The 27,738-nt window shown below is 37.5% G+C and overlaps 1 protein-coding gene across 1 annotated transcript in view; it reads right to left on the bottom strand.

The window, feature by feature from the left end:
• Window positions 1–154: 154 nt before the first annotated feature.
• The window catches only part of gdap1l1 (ganglioside induced differentiation associated protein 1-like 1), a 28,911-nt gene continuing 1,327 nt past the window's right edge, over window positions 155–27,738 (bottom strand). Inside the window, exons 2-6 of the mRNA XM_080898031.1 lie at window positions 19,700–19,892; window positions 14,220–14,393; window positions 6,080–6,174; window positions 3,865–3,979; window positions 155–3,787 (exon numbers count right to left, since the gene is read on the bottom strand). Coding sequence (XP_080754157.1) covers window positions 3,444–3,787; window positions 3,865–3,979; window positions 6,080–6,174; window positions 14,220–14,393; window positions 19,700–19,892 — 921 coding nt within the window. The 3' untranslated portion in view covers window positions 155–3,443. The remainder of the gene's footprint in view (window positions 3,788–3,864; window positions 3,980–6,079; window positions 6,175–14,219; window positions 14,394–19,699; window positions 19,893–27,738) is intronic.

Consider the following 27,738-nt stretch of genomic DNA (forward strand, 5'->3'; position numbering starts at 1 on the left):
CATTAATTATTTTCATTATTTATTGGTCATTGATGGCAACTGAATAAATTAAGGCTTATGAACAAACATCATAAAAAGCACCATAAATAAATGCATATATAGAAATATAAAAAATAAAAAGTTAAAAATAAAAAAATAATGGCCACAAATCACAACTGGGATTCTTTCGACTTGAAATCTTTGTTGGATCCAAGAAGTACAGATCCGACCCCTCGGGTAGTGCGATTCAGTCAGAGGAAGCAGCGGAATCGTAACAGCTGTGCTTGCAATAATCAAAATGTACCAAGCGTTTACAGTGATTGGCTGGTTATGACGTTTCTTGGCATTTTCGCCCACAGTGTCAATTATTGAACCGTTTTAGCATGAAAATCTCAACATAAATGAGAACACAGTTAAGCTAATTATTTGATTTATTTGTAACTGGACACATATCTCCTCTTTTGCTTGCTTTCAAACTTTGGAAATCTCATTTACCTCCCTTCTGAACATCTTGAAATCAAGTACTTTAATGTCTACTTTAATGTGTATCTCAAATGTCTTCTTTTCAGACAAAAAGGATTTATTGATCTCACTGGCCGCCCTGCACTCTCCATATCAAAAATTAAACTGGGTACACTTTGGTTTTCTTAATAAAAAAACAGATTCTGCTACAAGACATGAAACAGCAACAAACTTATATTAAAGGAGTACTGATCATTGTCTTTGGTTCAGCCTTTTCTGTTGCAGTTAGATGCTAATCACCACCTGCACAGGTGAGTTTGTGTGACAGTAGAAAACTCTCCATGACCTCTGTTATTTGAGCAGCAGTTATAATGAGAGAAAGAGTCGCTGCACTGTGAGTTCTTACTGCAAGAATGTCGGTAATAACCAGCCAAGAAAAAGCAAAAGCAGCTTACAACTCCAGCCAGCACCTCACAACAATGAGTTAAACCCAAAGAGCGCACATGATAACATGGTTTTTTTTAAAAAAGCACAGACATCTGGTAAAGAAACACAAAGTGGTTCCCGTCAAGGGTTAACTTAATGTGGAGTAAGAAAAATAAACTGCATTAAGAAACAACGAGACGGCTGGGAAGGCTCTCTGTTTCTCACCATCATGCTCCTTAAGCCTTCAGATGAGTCAGCTTTTTCCTTCCCTCGTTCCCGTTGTTTAACCTTTAAGCTCATTAAAAATTAAGCATGGTAAAATAAATGCGACCGTGTGTAATTAAAAATATCTATCTGTTAAAAACAATCTTGCATCTGTCAGGAGGAAGTCAGCAGAGACAAACAAACAGCAGTGAATTCCAGTGCGTTTTTTCTTGCTCAGTATTGCTGAGGGACCGTCTCAGACGCGGTGCAGTGCAGGTGATTCAAAGGTTACAGTTACCAACTGAATATTTAGAAATCTGTGGCTTAGTCATGTCATAAATTCTGCCTCTGGGCCACAAAAAAACCCCTCAGTGTACACAATATGAAAGTAACCCATGCAATGAAACATACATCCTAACCCTAAGTCATCACTATTGTGCCATAGATGCAGAATTTATTATTTTGCTATCAGTAGAGCCAAGTGTAACTTTTCAAACACCCAGATTTTCCTCTGCTCAGCGACAAGATAGTGACAGTGGACCACTGTGTGCTGTGTGATCTGTGGTGCTCTAAATAAACTGACTCTGGACACACGTGTGCATGTCTCTGTGTGTTATTACATATTGGGTGTACAATAAGTTAAAGGAGCACTTTTATAGTTTGGGAGATTTTTCCACTTTATTTCTGAGGGTTAGATGAGAAGATGGGTACTGCTTTTATTGTGTGCATGATCATGAAGCTGCTACAGCTGCTTAGCTCAGCATTAAGACTGGAAACATTTGCATGAAATGACGGTCTTTTCAAAGACCCACACACTGTTTTGCACCTTTAGTTTCCCTAACATGCTTCTATCAGGAGCAAGGTTTAGTCCCCCAAAAGAAACACAAATAGACAAAAGCAGATTTCTTCTTCTGCTCTTGTTTTTAAACTTTCTTTTTTAACCTTTCCCCTTTGTGATTCGTTGTGACACTGGAAGATATTCATATCTTGTAATGTGACACACTTTATGTATGTTTGATACTCTACTTGAGATTAAAAAATAGGGCTAACAACCAGGTAAAGTGGAACCAACACAGTCTGACTGGACCATTCAAAGCATTTCCACTACAAACCAAACATTCACATTTTCACTTTGTCTTACTCACATCCACACCTATGGCCAATTTAGAAGCAAAAATTAACCCAACGTGAACATCTATGGAGCTGCTGAAAGAAAAACCCAGCACATAGTGAGTGCTCCCAGTCAACAGTGCAAACCACCACACCACAATGTCATGCCACCCAAAGTGGAGTGGCAGTTTAATTCATTAGAAATGTGTTAAGTGATTTGCACCACTTAAGCACAATATTGACTGAAGCGCGCCTTCCATCATTATCCTAATTATCTTCTTAGTTTTAATATATCAGATTCTACTGTCCCCACGCCGGCATATTGCAAAATATAGCTAATGTGTTTGTGTTTAATCAAATTACACGTGGAGTGTGACAATTTCCCTGAATTATCACAAGCTAAGTGTGATAATTTGATTAGACCTAGTATGTTAATAGTGAAGCATAATTATGTTTTTCATATTTAAATGAGACAAAGGCATTTACTGGTGTTGGCTTCTGTTTCATGCTGTTTAAGTGAAAATCACGTTCTATACCTAGCTGATGCTGGTATTCACATTTCTGTGACAGAGCGGCTGTTTTGCTTGTTTTCAGTGTTTAAACTAAGCTAATCACCCTCTTGGCCTGTAGCTTCATATTTAACACCTACACAAAGAGTAGTATCGATCTTCTCATCCACGCCTCATCAATAAAGCCAATAAGCACATTTCCCAAAATGTCAAAGCATACCTTTAAAGTTTGCCTCCATCCTTTCATCATTACATGTGGCAGTTTCTGGCAGCACAGCACTTTTCAGAAAGTAATCGTCATGTACATGTCCCTGTGGTTTTACTGGTTATACCTCAGGTAGATGGAGGAGTGAGGAGCAGGTATGAGTAGTGACTATAATAGTGGCATGCGAAGGTCAGTTAACCCCTGTTGTTGTTGTTGTGTTTAAAGTTTTATCTGGGGTTTTTTTTTCACTTTAAGATTTCAGTGTAGGTGGACCTGATGCATGCCTTCAACAAAAGTTAAATGAGGACTTGCATGCACAAGAGCTGCAAGTTTCCAGTAATTAAACTTTAACGAAGGCCTTGATTACCAGAAAATGTACTGTTAAGAATTTCTTATTATGGAATGTTTTAATATTTCTTTGTTCACCCAGGTAAGTAATAGTGTTCTCTATATAGATTCATTATGTTTTCCTGCAGTCATAAAACATTACAGAAAAGTTTAAACATCACACAAATACACAGACATATAACACAACAAGTGGGCATTCACTACATGTATTTCTTTTTTAAATACCAGTAGGCAAAGTAGCCCATCCCGCCCAGTGAACCCATGAGAAAAGAGGCCCCGAAGAAGGACGGCGGCTTCTTTTTTACCATCCGGAAGGCGTTGGGTAGGACTGCCGACAGGAGGGTCGTGTGGATGTCACCCAAGACCTTTCGAAAAGCGTAGCGTTTTTGCACACGCACAAAAAAGGACTGCAGGTTGGGCCGGCTGCCGTCCTCCCAGTATTTCTTAGAAAGTCCCAAGAACTTGAGCCTGTGCAACAAGGCTCCGAGGCAGATGTCAGCTAGTGTAAATTCAGGTCCACAAAGCCACAACTCACACTTTTGGCCTGCGAAGCAAAGAATGCGATAACATCACTATAGAAAACGTCTGGGTTGTGCTTTGATATTCATCATTTGGACATACCTTGATACTCTAGTTTTCTTTTCTCCAGTTCAGCTTCCACTTGATCTAAAACCATGGCTAACTCCCCCAGAATTTTCTTCAGGTAGTTCACATTATCATGGTCCAAGATTTTTGCCTGTCAATTAAACAAGTAAAAAAGTAGCACGCATTAAACTGATGTTTTAATGTTAAATTCAAGTGATAAATTGTTATAAGTTGACATAAATCAAGCCTTTCCCAGCCCCCTTTTAGGCAAGCGTGGCTTCTTATTTAGCAGGACTCAATTTAAACTGTTTTAACTGCAGATGGTGTAATTGTTAAAGCAGCAGTAATTACTTTTTTGTAGTTTTGATAACACTGAAATTTTAGCTAGCAGGGAACATTCCCATAAAAATAACAAACCTTACATAAACTTTGTAATTCTGTCTTTAAGAAAACATTCATTTGAAGCACTATTTCAAATCCTAACAACGTTCAAAGAATGGTGTTAAGTTGCAAGTTATAAAATGTCCTTATACATATTTATGACAATAAAAAACAAAAACAGTATTCTGCATTATTCTGATTTGAGGACATCACTGGTGTCTGAGATGACGGGGTTTTTAAAATGCTCCTCGAATGCAATTTCTGAACAAAAGGTATTCTGAATGCAAAATTATGAGACTGTGTCACAGATGTTACTGGATAACATAAACTATATCATTTAAATCAGGTTTTATGATAGATTGACACATTGCAGTGAAATGATTTCTAATGCCACGAGGAAAAATATCAAATTTGGAGACTACACTAAAAGTGTTTCACATATTTTCAGGAAATAAAATGTGTCATTTTAACATTTAGCCTAAAATGCTGAAAACATACATTTTAAATTTGATATTTTGACATGCAGTGAGAAATAGCTAGTGCTAGCACTGCGACAGCAAAGCAAGAACTTTCCTGGTTCTTATATATGCTGATCAGCTGGAGCCGTTCTGTGTGCAGTTTGAATGTTCTTGCTGTACCTGCACAGGTTCCATTCGAGTACTGTGGCTTCCTCCCACAGTTCAGTGCAAATCACGTTAACTGGTGGCTTTAAAATGGCCATAGGTGTGGATGTGACAGTGTGTGGTTGTCCTACTCTGTTAACCAGTCTGACTATCTGCCTCAACCAAAGTTAAACAGGGAAAGCTCCACTCACTCCAAAAACAACATCAAAAGCAACATTTTCACTAAACATTTTTGGAATACTTTGCAGAGATTTATTCAACCTTTAAAAACATTTTTTGGAAGAAAAGAAAAAACTTACAGAAAAATAAAAAACATCTCAGAACATTATTTCAGCCATAAATATGTATCTAGTTAAATGCTAAAGCCAAACGCCTAAACTGCTTTTTATTGCTTACAAAAAATACAAATAACCTTAATATGAATTATTCTATGGGGGGCATGGAATCTGTTTAAAACTGTCATAATAATCTAAAGTAATTGCAGTGTACTTGTATTTACATAGAATTAGTCTTAAAAAACATTTAAAGCACTTTAACTATATGTCACATCCAGTAGCTCTAAAGATATTTCACTCAAAGCCACAAATAGGAAAACTAACGGCACTGAAGGAAAAGTCAGGATTTCTTCTCTGATCATAAATGACGCAATACCTGTCAGTTTAATAGAGACTTAAACTGTTTGTCCCCCCAAAAAAGCATTAAATACATAAAAATCATACTCGTTACATTCCCGTTCAGGGGTCTCAAATATATGTAATTCAAAATAAGTATATTTTTATTCAGGATTTAAAATTTTAAGGGTTTCACTCGATGAAGCTAATCTTACAGGGTGTTTCCTGTGTGATAACCTTCACTTTGTACCCATGAAGGATATTAATACATCAGTTTAAGATGCTAATTCAGGCAGCTGCCCTAAATAAGTATAAATGTATTACACATTTAGAGGATTTAATGGATTTTCTATGTGCTCTATAATTTCTTGAAGGGATAACAACAATTTAAAAATGTACAATACACTAAGCTATTAATTCTTACAATAAGTGAGAAATTTATTTAATTTTAATGCATCATTTAATGGATTAAAGGCCCTGAAACTTATGCAAATGAACTCCTATGAATTGCAGTATATGAATCACACCCTGAAAGTCATCTTAAGTCTTCACTTCTGAAGTGTATATTAATGAAATCTGTAGTTGTGAAGGACACTTAAAAGTTAAATGTTAACGTTAATGAAAACACGGGTTCACCATTAGCTTCTTCTGTTTGGAGAGGTACGGTTCTGTCAGCTGAGGCTCCTCATGGTCCAGCTTCATCAGCTCTGTCGCAGCGTTGGCCAGATGTCCTGAAGTTACACACAAACACAGTGCATGCATTCACATTAACTGTGTCCTCTGTTGTTCAGGAAGGGGAAAAAAACACTTTGAATAATATTTAGACACTGTGCTGTCTGCCTGGCATATTTTACTAAAAGCAAATACGCCAGAGTCCAGTGTGTTTAATCTCCAAGGGGATGTCTGACAATACAAAGCTTATTCCCATCTGAGCTCCATTCAGTCTCCCGAGGGCAGAGGAAGAAGCTTGTGTCATCAGCTGTTACACATATTGTTTTTATTTACGTCATCAAGGACATAAGATGTGTCCGTGGTGCACTATAATTTTTTATATTGCTAACGTACAGCACTGTGCAAAACACTTGAGCCACCTCTCATTTCTTTCATTGGGTAAATATAACACAGTATATAAGGCTAAAAAATAGTTTGCACAATTGAACCAAACCTCAATATTTGGTAGAATCATGTTCACAAAAGACTTCTATGGATTTTGGGTGCCTTTTAGTCTATTCTCTGTCGAGATGAGCCCAAACTGCTTAAATAATGTTGAGGTCTGGACTCTGAGGAGGCCAGAACATGACTGATAGTTTTCCACTGTGTGTTTTTCTATCCAGGTATGATATTACAACATTAACAGTCAGTCAGGCAGATAATATCTGCTCACATTCACATAACTTCTTTTGTTAGAGATACTATTTTTTTTTTGTTTTGTTTTCAAAGGAGCTTGCAAAAAAAAAAGCGTCTGGACTTCTTTAAGTTGCTTGAAGGCGTTTCACCTCTCATCCGAGAAGCTTCTTCAGTTCTGATTGTTTTGTTTTGTTCTTTAACTACTGCTGTGGACAGGAAGACAGGCGAGTCCAGGATTAAATTTGTTTTTGTTACCTAGCACAGTCCGGTATGGCTTTTACTGTACTACACTTTTAATAGAAGCTGTTTTCATTTTGTTTCTCTGGTCTGAATGGCATGAATCCACTCATCTGTGTTGTTTTTTTGTTACCCTTCTTTTTGCCATCTGGGTAACTAATGATGAGTCAAAGTAAAAGATTGATGTTTTGTTTTAGTGTTTAACCTACTTGATTTAGCTCTACTCAGGTAGTTTTATGATTTCCAACTCAAAGATCACTTGAATAATAAAAAAACATGCAGCTAAAACAAGTTTTTAAGGCATACCAGATATAAACCTTTAATTACAAAAGCATTTTTATGCATTTTGTGACCTAATTAAGGCAGTTTGGTAAACTAACAGAACAAACAGAGGCAGGTGTAGTTCAGTGCAGGCACCATTAATTCAATTCAATTTTATTTATGTAGCACAAATCACAACAGTTGCTTCAATGTACTTGATATTGCAAGGTAAAGTCCCTGCAATAACACGGTGATTGTATTATGTACTTGGACACTGAAGTTTATATTTTTAGCCAAATCCACATACAATACTAACAAGTGTAGTTAGTAATGACATTTAGTGTAACATTTGCCAAAAACAGTGTACAACTGTGCTCTGAGATTCTGTTTTTACAAAATAAAAGTCAAACCTTTGAAGTTTTACTTCTTCAGAGTTAAGCAGGAAGATGGAAAAATTCATACGATAGACTGACACATTACTGAGTTTGTTGTTTTTTGGGGAATTGTTAATAATAAAGATGAAGAACTTGGCCAGGATGCAGAATCTTTTAGTCTTCTAATATTTTGTCAGTCTTTACTTTAGCTGCAAACCTGTGACGCGGCCTATTTTTTGCATATTTTCCATGAGTCTGCTGGAATGATGATGACAAGATGAACCCAGAAAGATAAAAATGTTTGTGTCTGAACTGTCCCTTCAGTCTGAATCATAATCATCCAAACCAAAGTTTACCGCACAGAGAACACCGATGCGTTCAATGAAATACTCCTTAAAGTTGATTTTGCAGGTCCATCACAGACTGGTCAGGATTTCACTGGATGATTAATTCTCCTGCAGACTTTCTTTTATATCTCATCCAGCCTGTTGCTCTGATTTACATGACAAGGCCATTACCTGATGTGAAGAGCACCACAGTTCAGGCTGGGAGGTCTAATATCTGCCGTTAAAAACCTGGCATCACTACAAAGTGCTGTGTTAAGGGTTTTTGGTATTGAGTAGCATCAAATTACACAGTATGCTAATCACGCTGTGCACATAAAAACCTGGGATTTGTTTTACCAATGATGTGGAAAATGCTGCAAGGAAGATGAATTGCTTTGCATTCAAAATGCATGTGGTTTTCGTCGTAGGAGTCTCTTTGGTACCAGAGCTGAAGCTGAGTCACGCTGAGTGTGTGACAGTGTTCAATATAGCGAGTTAAAAGCACTGAAAAGTTTTTATATCTTTAAAAGAAGAAAGTAGTCGAGAAAAGATGACAAAACCAAAATAGCATCTACCTTTCATCCTGTCAATCCACAAGAAAACTTTCTTTACCTCAGGGATGAGCACTAGGGACAAACATGGGACACTTTTTTCACCAATGAGGGCCCAGTATACACTTCAGTGGGTACCCCTGTTTAACTCCTCATCAAAATCACCGCTGAAGTTCAAACTGAGCATCAGAATGGGGACAAAAGGTGTTTTAAGTGACTTTGAACATTGCATGGTTGTGCCAATGATCTACCTAAATATTCCCACGCAACCATCTCCGGTGTTTACGAAGACGACTTTGAGCTGATAGGAAGGCAAAAGAAACTCAAATAACCACTTGTTAACACCACGGTATGCATAAGACCACCTCTGAACACAGAATGTATCAAACTTTGAAGCAGATGGGCAGCAGCAGAAGAAGACCACACCTGGCCCTGCTCATGTGAGCCAAGAACAAGAATTTGAGGATACAATTCACATGGCTTCACCAGAATTGGACTGGCAAAATGTTTCCTGGACTTATGTGTTTTGATTTCTGCTGCAAGATTTGGACAATAGGGTAAAAATTTGGTGTAAACGTGAAAACACTGATCCATCTTGCCTTGTATTAACAGTTCAGGTTGCTGGTGGTGCAATGATGTGGGTGTTATTTTCTTGGTATACTGTGGGCTCTTTAGTACCAAATTTAAATACCAAGCCTTTCTGAGTATTGTTGCTGACCATATCCATCCATTCATAACCAGAGTATACACAGAGTGCAGTGGCTTCATGCATATTAAGTTAAGTTCATGAGTTCATAATAAGCAGAGATGGACAGTAACGCGTTACATGTAACACATGGAATGTGCAGAAAATAGGTTTAAATGTTAAACTAATTTCTTCAAGTCAGAGAATGGTGCATATAATTTCATTTTTTGCTTGATGCATAAAGTTAAAAAATTAAAACTGATAAAACAAGTTTAAAAAAAGAGACTTTTCCATTTGATAAATTTTTGTATGATGGATTATGCAGAAAAAGTAGAATTGGGCTGAAAGATCTATCGCTTTATCGCCTATTCAGGTTGTAAATTGTGTTTTTAAAAAGTAACTAATTAACTAAGTAATTTATTACTTTTGAAAATAAGTAATCAGTAAAGTAACAGGTTTACTTTTTTGGGGAAGTAATCAGTAATTAGTTACTGATTACTTTTTTCAAGTAACTTGAACAACACTGATAATAAGTGTAACTGTATTCCAGAGTGAGCAGATCTCAGTCCAATGGAGCACCTTTGAGATGTGACGGAGCAGGGGACTCACATCATGAATTTGCATTTATTTTAGGAACAATCATATGATCCCCTATGAGCAAGCACTTTGGCGACAGTGGGAAGGAAAAACTCCCCTCTTACAGGAACAAACCTTTGACAGAACCAGGCTCAGGGAGGGGCGGCCATCTGCTGCGACCAGTTGGGATGAGAGAATGTTTCTAGCACCTTGTTGAATGCTTACCACTTAAGGCTATCCCTAATTCTGTTGTTTGTTTTAAACTTCCATTGTTTTCATTCAAATTCTGTTGTGCTCATTCAAATTCCGTTGTTTTCATTCAAATTATGTTCTTTTCATTCTAATTCCATTGTTTTGATTCAAATTCTGGTCTGTTCATTCTAATTTCGTTGTTTTCATTCAAATTCTATTCATTTCATTCTAATTCCATTCTTTTCATTGAAATTCCGTTGTTTTCATTCTAATTCTACTCTTTTTATTCAAATTCTATTGTTTGTTTTAGAATTCTGTTGCTTTCATTCAAACTCTGTTTTATACATTCTAATTCCGTTGTTTTCATTCAAATTCTGTTGTTTGTTTTCAAATTCCATTGTTTTCGTTCAAATTCTGTTGTTTTCATGCAAATTCTTTGGTTTTTGATCAAATTCTGTTCTTTTCATTCAAATTTTGTTTTCATTCAAATTCCGTTGTTTCCATTCTAATTCTGTTGTTTTCATGCAAATTCTTTTGTTTGTTCTCAAATTCCGTCGTTTTCATTCTAATTTCGTTCATTTCATTGAAATTCCGTTGTTTTCATTTAAATGCTGTTGTTTTAATTCTAATTCTACTCTTTTTATTCAAATTCTATTGTTCGTTGTAGAATTCTGTTGCTTTCATTCAAACTCTGTTCTGTACATTCTAACTCCGTTGTTTTCATTCAAATTCCATTGTTTGTTTTCAAATTCCGTTGTTTTCATTCTAATTCCGTTGTTTTTGTTCAAATTGTGTTGTTTTCATGCAAATTCTTTTGTTTTTGATCAAAATCTGTTGTTTTCATTCAAATTCCATTGTTTTCGTTCAAATTCCATTGTTTGTTCTCAAATTCTGTTGTTTTCGTTCAAATTCCGACATTTTCATTTTAATTCTGTTGTTTTCATTCTAATTCTGTTGTTTGTTTTAAACTTCCATTGTTTTCATTCAAATTCCGTTGTTTTCATTCAAATTCTGTTCTTTTCATTCAAATTCCATTGTTTTCATTCAAATTCTGTTCTTTTCATTCAAATTCCATTGTTTTCATTCAAATTCCATTGTTTGTTCCCAAATTCCGTTGTTTTCATGCAAATTCCATTGTTTGTTCCAAAATTCCGTTGTTTTCATGCAAATTCTTTGGTTTTTGATCAAATTCTGTTCTTTTAATTCAAATTCTGTTGTTTTCATTCAAATTCCGTTGTTTGTTTTCAAATTCCGTTGTTTTCATTCAAATTCTGACATTTTCATTTTAATTCTGTTGTTTTCATTCAAATTCCGTTGTTTTCATTCAAATTCCATTGTTTGTTCTCAAATTCTGTTGTTTTCGTTCAAATTCCGACATTTTCATTTTAATTCTGTTGTTTTCATTCAAATTCCGTTGTTTTCATTCAAATTCTGTTCTTTTCATTCAAATTCCATTGTTTTCATTCAAATTCCATTGTTTTCATTCAAATTCCATTGTTTGTTCTCAAATTCTGTTGTTTTCGTTCAAATTCCGACATTTTCATTTTAATTCTGTTGTTTTCATTCTAATTCTGTTGTTTGTTTTAAACTTCCATTGTTTTCATTCAAATTCCATTGTTTTCATTCAAATTCCATTGTTTGTTCCCAAATTCCGCTGTTTTCATGCAAATTCCATTGTTTGTTCCAAAATTCCGTTGTTTTCATGCAAATTCTTTGGTTTTTGATCAAATTCTGTTCTTTTAATTCAAATTCTGTTGTTTTCATTCAAATTCCGTTGTTTGTTTTCAAATTCCGTTGTTTTCATTCAAATTCCGACATTTTCATTTTAATTCTGTTGTTTTCATTCAAATTCCATTGTTTTCGTTCAAATTCCATTGTTTGTTCTCAAATTCTGTTGTTTTCGTTCAAATTCCGACATTTTCATTTTAATTCTGTTGTTTGTTTTAAACTTCCATTGTTTTCATTCAAATTCCGTTGTTTTCATTCAAATTCTGTTCTTTTCATTCAAATTCCATTGTTTTCATTCAAATTCCATTGTTTGTTCCCAAATTCCGTTGTTTTCATGCAAATTCCATTGTTTGTTCCAAAATTCCGTTGTTTTCATGCAAATTCTTTGGTTTTTGATCAAATTCTGTTCTTTTAATTCAAATTCTGTTGTTTTCATTCAAATTCCGTTGTTTGTTTTCAAATTCCGTTGTTTTCATTCAAATTCCGACATTTTCATTTTAATTCTGTTGTTTTCATTCAAATTCCGTTGTTTTCATTCAAATTCTGTTCTTTTCATTCAAATTCCATTGTTTTCATTCAAATTCCATTGTTTGTTCCCAAATTCCGTTGTTTTCATGCAAATTCTTTGGTTTTTGATCAAATTCTGTTCTTTTAATTCAAATTCTGTTGTTTTCATTCAAATTCCATTGTTTGTTCTCAAATTCTGTTGTTTTCATTGAAATTCTGTTGTTTTCATTCAAACTCTAGAAGGAAGCATTTTTGCTTTTATTGTGGAGCCTTTTTTTATAATTTGACCTTTTCACTCTGTATTAATTGATAAATGTAATATCTTAGAAATAACAAAAGGGACAAAAATATATCATTAACTCACCACACACACAGACACACACACCTGCAGACCCACATGTATCTATTCAGATATTAAACGTGTGTGAACATGCATTGTGAAATGGAGCAGAGCCCTCTGTCACATTAAATTAAACTGAGTCAGTGAACACTGTGATTCTATGGACACTGCGTGCCTTTGTGCTACACACACTCGAGTGGACTCAGTTGCTAAAATTTGCAAATCATCCTGTTTCTGGAAAGACCCTGAAGTCTTGCTCAGTTTTTCGTGAGGAGATCAGACAGTCTTCATATTGTACCTTTTTTGGGGAACAAAGGTTTGGTCGGTTAAAGCTATTTTGGCTTTTTCACATAACTGACCTGAATGGACAGAGAGCTGCGTCTGTCCTTTAGTCAAATTTGATAAATGTTTTCTTTTCAGATTAAAGTTACTGAAGTAATGGGATCATCTTGACAGATATTGGAAGAAAAGGAAGCTCCTAAGAAGAACTTGAATCTCCTTCGGGAAGCCTGAAGAACTGTTTCTGACGATTACTTCAAGACATTACACAAAAGCTTGCCTCAGAGAGGTCAGAGCATAATGAAGATAAAGATGGTTTTGACTTTCCGGTTATAGAGTTGTTTTTTACCTCAAACAACATCCTGTATTTCCATTTATTTTTGCACATTTCATTAAATCTGCACTTCTTTCCTGTTTGTTTTTGTTCGTTTATTTTAAATCTCTTTGTGAACTTTCAGGATGTAGCTTGAGATTTACCTCTTCTATAGTTCTGAATTAAACGCAGGTCAGTCTTTGTGATGTATGTTTGTCCTTTAAATAAGCGGCTACAGAAGCAGCAGAAGGTCAGCTGACGTAACACAGATGAAAACAGCTGATCTAGCTATCAACTGTCTTGTAAAGCAGCGGTCCCCAACCGTTTTTGCGCCACGGACCGGTTTATGCCCGACAATATTTTCACGGACCGGCCTTTAAGGTGTTGCAGATAAATACAACAAAATAAAACTAGTACCGGTACCGAAAAAAAAAAAGATTTATTCATAACACACGTGAAAAAACTCAGGAAAACCGAGTTAACGATCAAAACGATAACAAAATAACGCTGAAAACCAATAAAAACCCTGAAAACCACACATTTCACACCTGAGCCTCAACTCTCGCGGCCCAGTACCAAATGACTCACGGACCAGTACCGGTCCGAGGCCTGGGGGTTGGGGACTGCTGTTGTAAAGGTATTTACTTAATCTGTTAAAATTAACTGAATCAAAACTGATGTGAAAACAAAAAATAAAAAACTTACTTGAAAATTTGAAACAATGCTTCTTATTTCTTACATCTTAAATATTGGAGGAACCTGAACTTTTCTAACACTGAATAAATTTGTTATTCACAAGAAAATCAAATCTGCACTCACAAAGCAGGGAGGCAATCTAACTGTCAAGAGCTATAGGAATGTTTATAGACATCTCAAAATACAATAAAAATGCATTTGATTAAAAGGGATCCTTTATTTCTTCTATTGACCTTACACTATGTTTGCAAAATAAACAACCCAAAAACCATTCTCTAAGTAACACAAGCTGTTTTGTAATTCCCAAAGATGCTAAAATACGAGCATTCGTGCCTCCGCAGTGCAGTGAGCTGGCTTCACTTACTACGTATTTCTGCTGTGGCGTACTTTGGGATCATAGAGTCAGTCGTGAGCTCTGGATGAAGGATGCAGCCATGTGTGTACGCATCCATGGGCAGACCATCCAGTAGCTGACGGTACTGCTGCACACGATCGTAGAGAGGCGAGTCTGCGTCAGGGATCAGCTGAGCCACTGTGTCTGTGTGAGTAAGACAAGAGCATGAAAAAGAGAAAACATTTTTACAGGAATACAAACTGGGCAAAATGTAGTGAATCATAATTACATGCTGCAGAGCATTATTCTGTGGACTTTTTCTTAATCTGTCCAAAACCCCCAAGGTCTCTAAGCAACCACACAAACCCAGAATAACACAGTTGTGCCAGATTCAGCTGTCAGACACACAACATGGTAACCTGGTAACAGGTGGAGGACTATAATAAACCACCCGTCACCCCCAAGTACATGTTTGTGCCAAATGTAAAGAAAATCCCTGAAAGTGTTCCTGACATACTGAGCTTTCAGAAATGATACAGATGTTAGGGCTGGAGGTGAGGTCACAGTGACCTTGATTACCAAAATCTAACCAGTTCATCCTTCAGGTGAAGGGAACAACAAGATCAACAACAATTTATGTTGAGTGAAAACACTAGACTATGGTATAACCCAAAGGTAGGCAACCCCGGGCCTCAAGTGACGGTGTCCTGCAGGTTTTAGATGTGTCCTTGGTCAAACACCGCTGATTTAAATGGCTAAATTACCTCCTCAACATGTCTTGAAGTTCTCCAGGCGCCTGGTAATGGACTAATCATTTGATTCAGGTGTGTAGACCCGGGGTGACATCTAAAACCTGCAGGACACCGGCCCTCGAACCCTGGAGTTGCCCACCCCTGGTATAACCACATGAGATTAAATTCCCATTCCAGATCAACAAAAACACAAATTAAACATTAACACTGTAATTAGACTCCATAACTTTGTTACATCATCCGCCTACTGACTCAATCTGTTCTGCTTACCTGCCGTTACAAGAAAAAAGCTGCATTATTATTATTATTATTATTATTATTATGATCGTGAATTATTATAGACTTTCTTGCAGACAGTTGCAGAAAAGATGGATTTCAGTCTCATCAAGTTTTCATCCAACAGCTTATTAAGGCTTTGTTGCTAAGAAAATATAAAAGATGGAGGTACCTTCTCCATCCAAGACAACTTGGAGATGCTTTAAGCCTACATACTTTTTAAAGGCATACAGGACTCTGCTTGCAAAAAGACCTTGGTTCCAGTTCCTGGTAACTATATTCTCTCGGTCGCTACTGTCAGGTCAAAATGAATAAAACATTAACTCCGTTTTATAAATTATGTTCACAGAATAAACATAAATGAAGGTAATCTGGAATAGACTCATGATTATATCCCGTGAGTATGTAGTTTTTCTCTTTTACACCTGTTTTTAAAACACTAAGTTAATGATGGCAAAAAAAACACCAACCTGGAGGATTAAAAAAGAGCCCAGAGACTCCAAAATAACTTGTGACCCAAAGAGGAGTCGAGTTGTTTGGAGAGTTTTCTCTTTTAGTGACTTTAGCTCAGGCAGGTCCTCCTCACACAGCGACAGGGAAGCACGTGAGGCATGTTGATTTTGTTTCCTGTTAAAGACTGATTATCAACATGTGCCAAATATTTTGTTACCAGAATTTAAGAGTGGATTTTTTCTGCCTGCTATCATATTAAAATGTTTTATATTGTCTATCCTTATAGCTACTGTAAACATCTAAAATGGCCTGCAAACATAAGCTTTATTAAAACAAAATACTTTCATCACATTTTCAGGCTGTAAGTCCAGTTTATTCTAACTATGCTGCACAACGTGGGTTTGAAAAAATAATAAGATGAACTCTACAGTCTGTTTGCACCTTAACACACATAAAAACACTTCCAACAACTTTTACTACCTCAGAGAGATCCCGCTTTTACATTTTGCTGCCCTAATTCTCGTGTCTGACAGCGCAGCGCCTGGCTGGGAGCGATGGTGTTCAGCATAATGACCTGCTGCTGAGATTCGGTACTGAAAGTGCAGAACAGAGGGAGCTTTTATCTTTCTGCAGGGTCACAGCCAGCCACATGCAGGGAAGGCATCGCTGACAAGACAGAGATAATCAGATGGGTGCTTGACGATGAGGAGAAGCTGAAGGAGGGTGGAGCTGCACGTGGCTGAGCTCCAGAGAGCTGAGTAATCAGTCTCTGGACCTGCATGCTGACCTGGGCATGCCCTGCAGTGGTTCTCTGCAGGAAGTCTGCTGCAGCACTGGTGATGGAAAGATTAAATTAGCAGCAAACTGTCAAGCAACTTCCCGACTGAGTTCATACATGTTCACAATGAGCATGACAAATATATAAGAACAACTCGGGCGATGATTGACATCTTTTTGCAAACAGCTTTTGCCCTGCTGTGCCTCAACAACACTGTAAAACTGTTGCCACTGCTCCACACTGCATATGCCTCCCGTTTCTGAGAAATCTGCACTTTGCAGACCAGCTGCAGCCCACGTTGCCAGGTTTCATTAGGGATTTAAAGGCAGAGAAAAAGCATGCCTGTAACTCATCCCCTCAAATTGACTCCTGGATGAAAGCTTCTGGATAAAACATGCATCAGACTTGTTTGACATTCAGTAGACAAAATAAACAAAACCAAAAAATGCAACAATAACAGCTTAACTAAATTATTAGAGTATAACTGGAGACTGATGAATGATTTTATATCTCTATGACTAACTTGCTCCAAAACAAGTTATTAGCACACTATCAAAAGACTAAAATGAAGTTAGCTGAATGAGATCATCAGACCCTGGGGTCAGCTTATGCACTCTAGCCTTTTATTACTGAGCAAGCAGTGAACCAGATCTTCTGCTGTTGAATTCAAAGCTCTAGGCGCTGCCCTAGACATGTGAGCACTAACTAAGCAGGAAAGCCATGAAGTTTTTCAGTTACAGACCTATGTCCCCAGGCATTTTCTGATCTGAGGCTCCCAGTTTGTTACATAATCTCTCAGCTGATAATCCTATAGAACGTGCCACCTACAGATACTACAGCACAACACAGATAACAGGATTCAGTGTATGCTTCTTAACATTTGCTTATTCTTTGAGCTGCATGTTTGCCAAGCCCGAATGTCTGTGTAGGCTCTCAGTCATCCAGGCCATGGCAGTCTTGAGAGCCTAAAAAGAAGGCAACTGTCCTTCTCTAGGTTTTTGGACACATTTAACCTCTTATCCAAGAGGGTCAGGACACCTTTTAAGGGTTTATTACCTGGGACTCTCTGCCACTTGTTTTAGAACTGAAGAAACTTTTTAGATGTCTTCAAAATGTCTTCAAACATGTAAAGAAATCCAGTTGCCTCCTTTTCAAGCTCAAGAGTCTGAATCTCAGTCATTACCTCACAGCGTACGTTCCTCCATACCCATCACAACTTCACAGCTACAGATGCCGCTTCTCTAAATATAGCTTTGATGGACTTTTTGTTTCAATCATTAAATTATGTCTCTTGTGTTTATATCTGTGTCTCGTTTGTGAGTGCCACAAATGTTCCCCAAGGGGTCACTCCAATTTTGTCTAATCTAATCAGCAAGGATCGTCTCAGTGACATTGGTGCAAAGACGTTGATGCAATGAGTTACAGTTTCACATTATAGTATGCACTGACACAGTCTGCACAAAGAAAACAGATGGCCTCCAATGGCTTCCAACAGTCTTTGTCACTCCAGCTTCACAAACTGGGCGAATGAGGCCTCAAATTTTCTATAGCTCTAGTCAGAGATATAAGAGAGAGATGAAGAAGAAGAATCCCCTGTGTTGCATATCCCGCCCCCTTATAGGGCCGATATACTTTAATTTCAAGTGAATTTTATTACATTTTCTTAAATCACAACATCAATTGCCCCAAGGTGCTTTCTATTGTACGTTAAAGACCCTACAATAATTCAGAAAAAAAACAACAACAATCAGACAACCCCCCTATGAGCAAGCAGGCGGTGACAGTAGGGAGGAAAAACTCCCTTTTAGCAGGAACAAACCTCCAGCTGAAGACTTCAGGGAGTATCAACCATCTGCCGCGACCGGTTGGGTTGTGTTTATAACAAACAAACAGCCTCTAGGAGTGAAAAATGAAGCCAACATACAAGTGCCAAAAGTTAAAGTTTCTAAAATGTCCACCTTAAGTTGACCCCAAATGCAAATTCTTCGTAATAGACTCTCATGTTAAAAGGCCTGACTTTACAGCATTTTAAAATATGTTTATAGCTTGATACAAAAAGCAGTTTTGGCCTCTATGAATAGTTTCGTAAAAGCTCTAAACTGGGTCAAATTTTTATACCAGATTCATCTTAGTACTGCAGTTAGTGGTGTGGCAGCACTGATTGAGATGCCACATGTGTAATCAATCTCCGTCTGCTAGGTTAAACTTCTGCTGGAATTTTTGCTGCCTTCAGTTTTTACACCCACTTAACCTGTACAGCTGGTAACTCACAGAGGTGGCTTACATCAGAATTACAAATACTCATCCTCATCTTTATTGGTGATTACAGATCACAAACCTTTGGCAGAGCACGAGGCGGCGGTTGAGATGAATTAGTCTGGTATAGGTGGACTAATGCAAAAACGAGGAGTGCAGCACACATGCAATGAGCCGGCTTTGAATACTACAGTACCAATTTTTATAGTCTAACTTGGTACAATTAGCTAGTAAACATAACGAATTTTACTGGTTAACAACTCTCTCTCTGGTGGACTCTTTAAAAAGTAGATCTCTGTAAAAGGGCCTCAAACATGCACTTGATGGCTACATAAATATGTCAAGATAAAATAGAGAGGCTAAAGCTACGTCCAGACAAATAGCATCTAGACCCATTAATGATCCATGAGGAAGATATGGAAATGAAAAGAACTTGGGGGGTTTTTTGCAGTGCAGCGTAAAGATGATTTTTCCTGCTATAGAAAGGATGCTTGTAAGTTAAGTGGGACCTATGCAGCTTCCTTATTCCTCTATTATATAGTTACTGTTATCATGGTGGATGCTCATATGGCCAGTTTTAAATAACAAGGTCTTTGTAAGTGATTATCACTGAGAGAAAAAGCATTTTTTCTACCCATAGCTCTGTGTGACGTCAGAGAGAGGGGATGTTTCTTCAAGCTTTAGCAGTGACTACAGAAGCCCAATCAACCTACTGCCAAAATCTTTTGTTTTTGTTTATGAAGGGAAGCCAATAAAAAGAAAGTTTTAAAGTGAGAGCAAAAGGAGCTAAAACAGTGTTTTTCAGACAGTAAGCAGGAGAACTGAACGGCCACAGCAAGCACCAGATTAATAATACATGATAAATAGGGATTATTTTGAACTATGAATTATGCAACGCTTCTCTAATGGAGCATGAATGAAAATAATGAAAATATGCAAATGGAAATGACTCTGCCATCTTTAAACAAGAGAAAAGAAAGACAGCATTGTCCTACCTCCCACAAAGGTTTTCTCCATGTAATCTATAATCTGGTTGTAGTCACTAATGATGGTGTCTCCATGGAGGAAGACGGGCACCTCCTCGCCCAGGTTCAGCCTCATGAACCAGGGCTCCTTGTGCTCCTGCAGTGGCAAGCTCACATCCCTCTCCTCACAGACAAGACCCTTCTCATTAATGACGAGCCGTACCTGAAATTACAAAGGACGTGATTAGTCCAAACACATCCCCTGTTTTTTTATTTAATCACAACATGTATGTCTGGAAATATATTCAGTGGGTGAACATTTGCAATTTGTTATTAGACTATGAAGACAAAATAAGAGGACATTTCATCCATTTTTGGTTTAAGAAAAAAAAACTGCACAACAAAAAAACTGCACAACAAAAAAAACAAATGTAAAATTAAACTCACTAAAAGCTTCCGCTCAGTTCATTACATTGCAAATTGCTGTACTGTAGAGAGAGCTGGTTGTTTGTGTGGTCTGCCAAGCTAATGAGATACACAGGGTGCTAGAGTTTGAGAAAAAAATCCAGGACAATCAGGATACATTACTAACAGCATGAAGGATAAGCCAAGGTCCATGGAGAGCTATTACTGGGAATAAGATTAATGAAAGAAGATGACACTTGAGGCATAAAGTGCTACATTTGGCGGAACGACAAAATGGGAATTTTGCTGAACACGGCCAGACATGGTGTAATGAAATAAACCTAAAGAATGTAGTAAAATAAGCATAGTAATTACAGCAGGACCAGTGGTTTTGGACACCAGGAACAAATCGATGCATGCAACTGAAATGTCAAAAAAAAGAAAAAAACTAAGCCTTTTATATCTCCATCAGCGTGGAAAAGAAACACTAAATCAGGGACTTCTATATAAAACCGCCAAATATTTCAGGTCCCTGTGTTATACTGCTGAGCTGTCCCTGGATGATACCCACAATAACACAGTCACCGTTGCATCGAGAGTTACATAATATTATTAGTCACTTCTTAGCAATGATGCCAAGTAGTTCAGCTGCTTGGGAAGCATAAAATTCACTCCTCTTACACTATACAATAAGTGAACTTCATCTGCAGCTTGCTGTTATTAGGGATGAAAAGCAGTTAGTACTGCAAAGACATGATGCTACGTAATACATCTAAGTACACTTTTCTTTAAACATACGATGTACTATTTAAAAAGTCTAGTTGTGGCACTAATCAGATCTTAGTTATTAGCGTTTCCACCACCTTCTCTTATAATTTCATGTATCATCTTAGCGCCAGATATAATATTTTGCTAGAGGAATGCAGCATGAAATGACGCAGTGATTAATGCGAAACTGCTCTTCTGATGGCACCTGGGGCCCATAGAATCCTATGTTAAAATTTGACACTATTTTACACCCTCTAAAACAATGTTTATGCCTTCAACGCTGCTTAATGTTGCTTGAGAGGCACTGCAAGCTCACTTTCAGTCTTCAAAACTCACTTTCTGGTATTTTATTAGCCTGTCAGTTACTATTACCTTTGTGTCTGTGCACCACACCTGTACAGTTTATTGATGAAACCTGCTAACAAAGCTTGCTAGCTTTAGTTGACAGCGTAGCACTTCACCCTCTCTTACAGCTGACATCACAGCAGCTAACACTGAGGTTTAAAATTGCACCACCTAAATTCCATAAAGCGTGAATAAAGTAACAGGGACTACTTTTCCACAGTGTCCACAGCTGTCCGAGTGCCCATTCCCAACTGAGATTAATGCCAACCTCAGAAAAGTCAGAGTCAGGAACCAGGTGAGTGAAAAACATTAGCTAAAACATAGAAATAGCATTTTTACACAGTTTTAGCTTTTGTTCAGTTTCACTAAATGTGTGTGTCTGAAGTTTTTTGGGTTCTTGAATGTAGCGATAACCATGTAAAAACTGCCAGAGACAGGCTAATTATTTTATGTGCACCTTTACACTATGACTGCATATGATTTCTTGGTGAGCCTTTGCAGGTCCATTTAGCCATAGCATATCTTCCTTAAAATCTCAGTATTTAAATAGATAAGTCACTGGTTGGTAAGTCACAGATTTTTAGGTTTCTGTATTTTGTAGTGTGAAAAACTCCTCTTATACAAACAAAGTAGACAAATTAAGCAGTCTGGTACCCATTAATTCAGGAGACACAACAGCAGCTGTCTGGCTGAACATAGTGGACTACATTTAATCAAATTCCGGGTCTTACTATTGTTTCAGTCAATCCCTCCCTCAAGTTCTTAAGTCCTATTTTTCTTCTGTCAGTAAAACCTCCACAACTAACGAGCCAAACTGAACAAACATGAGGTTCTATGGCTCTGTTGAGAGACGTCTGTCCCCATCAGGACAGACTGAGTAATAAAGAGATATAATCCATCTAATCAAACTTGAAATTGGGGGCGGGGAATCAGCCTTACAGAAATGATACTCTGACATTTATTTTACTAAACCTGCTCTTGATCATTCTGAAATGCACCAAACTTGATCAAATGTATAAAGCAAAGCTGCACCCATTTTAATCATAGTAGGGCCAAGTAAGCCAAGTTTGACGTTCTCAAAATGGCAGCAGTTCGAATTTTAATAAATGATATGGCCTGGTCCCAGAACAGAGGATTTTACTGGGAACAGGTAAAGAAAGGTCCCAGAAAATAATTTATTTCCCTTTATATATTTTTATATTTTGTCTCATTGCGTTAATCCTATCGCAACCCTTGAGGATGAGATTTTAGAAACTAAATAGCTCCAATTCGACCAGCTCTGTGTGTGTGTGTGTGTGTGTGTGTGTGTGTGTGTGTGTGTGTGTGTGTGTGTGTGTGTGTGTGTGTGTGTGTGTGTGTGTGTGTGTGGGTGAGTTAAAAAGTTTTAAGAAAAGCTTCTTTCGTTTAACACATTATAACCAGGTGGCACTTGCTTTGTTGTGTTTGTTTTTAAATCTTTAGTGTTATTTTTGCAGGAACTATTTACATTCCTTGTATCGTACTGTATGTGGTTTGGTGTTTCTTTTAGCTCCTACTTCAGGGGTAGGTACTCTCCAACACAAGACAAACCTCTGAGTAATGTAAGTATACAACGACTGGTCTGGACTTAAACTTCCATGCAAGTTTCACTGAGCCTTACGTCTGATTACAGCCTTAACACGAGTTTATGTTTGGTGTTTATATCAGAATCAAAATTAGAATCTGCTTTTTATCATTATGTCAAAAGCACAACTAAATTATATGATTCCCTATATCACTTTCACGCATAGTGTTGTTGGACAACATACGTTTTGAAAAGTCTTTGAAAAGTACATGTTTGAAAAAAAAGAAAAATCGTTTTTCATGCGTGAAGATGAATAAAAATACTTAAGAAAAAAATCCTGATTGAGGTTGTCATAATTCATGCATTAAAGGGTTAAAATGCAAAGAAAGCAAACTATCTTAAACTTTTAATCTATCTAAAAATAAATAAATAAAAGAGTTTCTAATAAATCAGTACAGTCCAAATATAATTAGACTTTCCTTTTTAACAAATCTTAGAGCCGAGGCTGGATCAGGTGACCCTGAACCTTCCCTTAGTTACACTGCAATAGGCCTGGGATGCTGGGGGCTTCCCATGATGCACTCTGTGTTTTCTTCACTCACCTCTTTTCAGTCTGTGTGTTTATTCACCACTTTGCATTTAGTTATTAGTCATTATTAAACTCTTTTGTCCTCTCCCTCAGCACTCACCCAGTTCCTGAGCCTGGTCGTACTGCAGGTTTCTTGCTTTTAAAAAGAAGCTCTTCCTTCCCAATGTCACCAAGTGCTAGCTCATAGGCCGTTGTCTGATTGTTGTTGCTTTCTCTGTATTATGTAGGGTTTTTACTTCACAATATAAAGCACCTCGAGACAACTTTTGTTGTGATTTGGCGCTGTATGAATAAAGCTGAGTTGAATAGAATAGAAGAGTGTTGACTTGATTCTTAAGTTGTCATCTCTGTTAGTGATTCCCTGTTTAGTTGTTAGTCTCTTATGTCTTGTATTTAGCTTGACTTCCTTTGTGTCATTTGTCTTGATCAGATTTAGCTGTTTCTTGTTGCCCACCTGTATTATCCTCCTTTACATCATGTGTACATATAGCTTCAGTTTCCCTTTGTCTGATTATCTGTTTGATGGTAGTAAACAGACAATCAAATAAGCTTTGACAGTGTTCACGTCCTCATTGCAACAGTTACACTTGAATAGAGAGCACAGCAAAATATGGCATTGTGTCTGTTAAAGGTTTCAAAGAAAGTGTCCAGATACTCACTGCTGTCATGATATACTGCCCCCCACACTGAAAGAAAACAGCAGTTTGTTAAAGCCTCATCACTAAAGGTGTAAATTTCTACCCTGCAGACTCTGAGGTTGCCAGAGCTGTATCGATCTGTGCATCTGGCCTCTGTGTCACTGCGCCTTTTCTGTATCTATCATTACCATATTTGTTGTGCTCAAAATTCATCCCTGGTGTGAGGTAAATAATTATAGTGCAGGGCCACAGGATCAAAGTTACAGTGATGCTAGATATGAAGCTGTATTAAAGCAAGACAATAAAGTTAAAGTGTGGTGCAAGAGAAGTTCGACGGTACATTGTCTCCTTCCTCATAAACTTGCTGAGGTATACACAAGCTTGTAAATAATCCCCTGCACATTGACGACAATGGAGTCGGCACAGAGAAATGTTGATCAGCTGAAAATGTGACTCCTTTATCAAAAGCTGCCTGTCTCGCACTGCCAGTGTGTTTACGAAAGGATTCATTTCTGTCTTTTCATACAGTGGAAAAACATATTTGGCAAGTCACAAAAGATTGACTAAATATAACACATCTTTCAAAGGTGCAACAAACTGATTTTGACCAATTGTGTTATATTAATGTGTAACATTTTCAGTAAATTTCTAGTGGAGCAGATAACCAGGTGCACGGCCTCTTAATCTCATAAAGGCCCTTCCCATCATCCCATGCTTCAGCTCACATAACAATAATACAACATCGTACATGTAAACATTAGCAAGTTTGTTGCTCGAATTTCTTTCAGCATCTTAGCTGAAACCCATGTGTTACTTGTGAAAGAGGCAGCGAGTTCACTGACAGCACAATCACACATGATCGAGGAGTCACTCCAGCTCCTCCAGCTCCAGGACTGAGGCGATAATCATGACAGTGAGCTTGGTGTTTACCCTCTGCTGAGTGACAATCAGCTCAATCAGCAGCTCAGACTCGAGTGGCCATGAGCCAGAGATCCTGAGCTTTATAACTAACGTACAAACCTGAGACTGAGCATGAACTCAAAGCTGATGTGCTACAGTGTTTCTAAACAACATTTCTGACTTCGTCCTCAGTAATATGCAATGATGACAGAAAGGTAGATCTATGTGTTGAATCGCATCTTGAGACTTGAATTTTTAAAGAATCCTAAGAGACTGAAGCATTTCTCACAATAAATTAATCTTGTAGTGAAAATGGCCATCACTGTTTATCAGACAGTAAGGGGTTGTCATCAGAATGCTCATTTTCCCCAATGAATAATTTAAAAATTTAAAAGAAAATAGTTGCAGTTTTACTTTTATGCGCATCAACTCATCTATAAAACTCACTGACTGTACAAAGATACTAGTCATAGTCATGTAATCCATGTGCACACATTAGGCACAGATGGTGGCTGATGAGGACAAAGGATGAAATGCCAGTTGCCATTGCATAGCTGAATCCACTTTTAAAGGGGCAGTTTAGCAATTTACCTTTTCATGTACATCAATTTACAGGTGTGACAAGGTGAGCAGCAAAGTCCAAATGTTTAATGACTTATGTGGGTCAAATCTCAAACTACTGGATCTAATAAATGTGGCCTATAAAGCAGCATGATAGTGGAAAGGGAAAGCTCCGCTTGTTCTTTTAGCATTTTCCTTCTCTGCGTCCTCATATTAAATCTCACACTGAACAATATCCTCATCGTGTTAACACAGAAATGCAATTACAAGTGATTATGTCATGACCTTCACCTTGTCTACAGCGTTTGCATGCTGTCACCTCCGGTTTGTTTACATGTGAAAGAAGTTGTTTGTTATCCAAAATTAAACTTCAAGTATCATAAAAACTCTAAAGCTCTGGAAGTTCTTAAGGGGTTTTCTTGCACATTTGTGTGACAGATGTGCAATAATGAGTAATGAAACACAAAAGTTTCCACATCATTCAAAATCATCTGGTGTCCAAGTCCAAGCTTGAATAACTCTCACGGCGTCTTGCTTTGGTGGCCTCCTGAGGTCAGCTCCACTTCCATGTTAAAATACACTTTAAATAAACATATTTGCAGCCTGGTACAGATTGCAGTTTACGACTACAGCTAATTGCCCTTCGTGACATCAGATTAATTGCTGTAAATTGTAGCAGTTAAGCATTACATGGCTGCTTTGAGTGGCAGTTAGGCACCACCTGTCACTCAACATCTCAAAGTCTTTTAAAAATGTCTAATTACCACAATCTGTTATACTACGGCTTTATCTAGTGAGAAAAGTAACTCTTTAAGCACCCTTTCCATAAAATAAACAACGCTTTGCAAATAGCTTCTGTGTTTTGGTTATATAGGCAGTGCACCCTGCTGTGCATTCACCTTTGAGTGCAATGACTGTACTTCAGAGCATATCCAGTTGACATTGACATTATTACTGAGCAAATGAATGATGATGATGACATATACAGACAACGGTGTAAGCTCTATGTGCAGGCAAATACTATTGCACGCAAATTCAGCTTTTGTTCACTTCCAGTTAAAGTGGCTTTGTTTAAAGTGTATTGCACACCGCTATATACTGCCCCCTTGTGGTCATCCTACAAACAATGTAGCATGCAGAAGCTGCATGTTGCATATAATGATGCGATGAGAATCCTTTGTAGGATACCTAGAAGTGGTAGTGCCAGCCAGATGTTTGTAGCTGTGGGTGTTTGGACTTTTAAAGCACTTTTAAGGAAGCTAATGTTCAATCTTAGAGAACGACTGGATGGTTCGAGTAACAGTATAATTTTAGCACTCACAGATCCGACACTGAGTGGTTCCCGTTACTCATCCAGTCTCAGAAAGCACTGGTTAAAGTGTTTGTGTATTTATTGATTTATTTTAAGTAATTGTGTTTTATGTATATTATGGTTTTATATTTTTACAAATGTTTTAGATACTTATTTATATACATATATATATATTTAATGGTTTATACCTTGTGTTGGGGGGGGGGGGGGGGGGGGGGGAGTGTTGTGTGTGTGTGTTGTTTTTTTGGGGGTTTTTTGTCTTGTTTTTATGGACATGAAGTCTGCCAATAAAGATTGAATTGAATTGAATTGAATTGAATTGAATTGGTTGAACCTCTTCCAGCACATAGAGAGTTTGAACCTAAAGGTGAATATTATGGTTTTACAGCTGTAGCACTGGTACCATTCTCCTCCTTAGTGGGCCAAACCACTATTATTGTCTAATTAGCACAGTTCTTCTAATGTCCATATGAGGCTGGTTTTAAAATTGAGTCAGTCCCCATAGACTCCCGTGTTAAAATGCCTAACTATAATACACAAATAAACATGTTTTCAGCCTGGATAATGAAACTGTTTTGGTCTAAGCTTCATGATACGAGAGTTGGCGGTGTGCACGACAAAAGGAACTGTCGCCAATCATTGTCTGCTAACTGGAGTCACAGAACTGAACCTCTCCACCATGTTTATGCTATTGGTGCATCACAGCTGCACTATTTGACAAATACTGCATCTTACCTGCTGTTCAGAAAGTCTATGGTTCAATTCTGGTGTGTGAAATTCCAGTATATTATTAGCCTGTTGTTTAGCACTAATTAAATGATAACAGTTTCTTTGCATTGGACCTGTGAAGTTGATTGGTTGTGTCACAAGTCATCGGTGACATCTCTATAACTGTTTCACAGTTATACTGCTGCTGTGCTTCATACTCACTGCAGTGTTCTCAGTGCTAGCAAAGGAGTGGAAGTCAAAATGAAGTTTTCTCAAGAAAGTTTTATCTTTTTAAAAATG

This window comes from Rhamphochromis sp. 'chilingali', assembly GCF_963969265.1.
Source record: "Rhamphochromis sp. 'chilingali' genome assembly, chromosome: 12".
NCBI lineage: Eukaryota > Metazoa > Chordata > Actinopteri > Cichliformes > Cichlidae > Rhamphochromis > Rhamphochromis sp. 'chilingali'.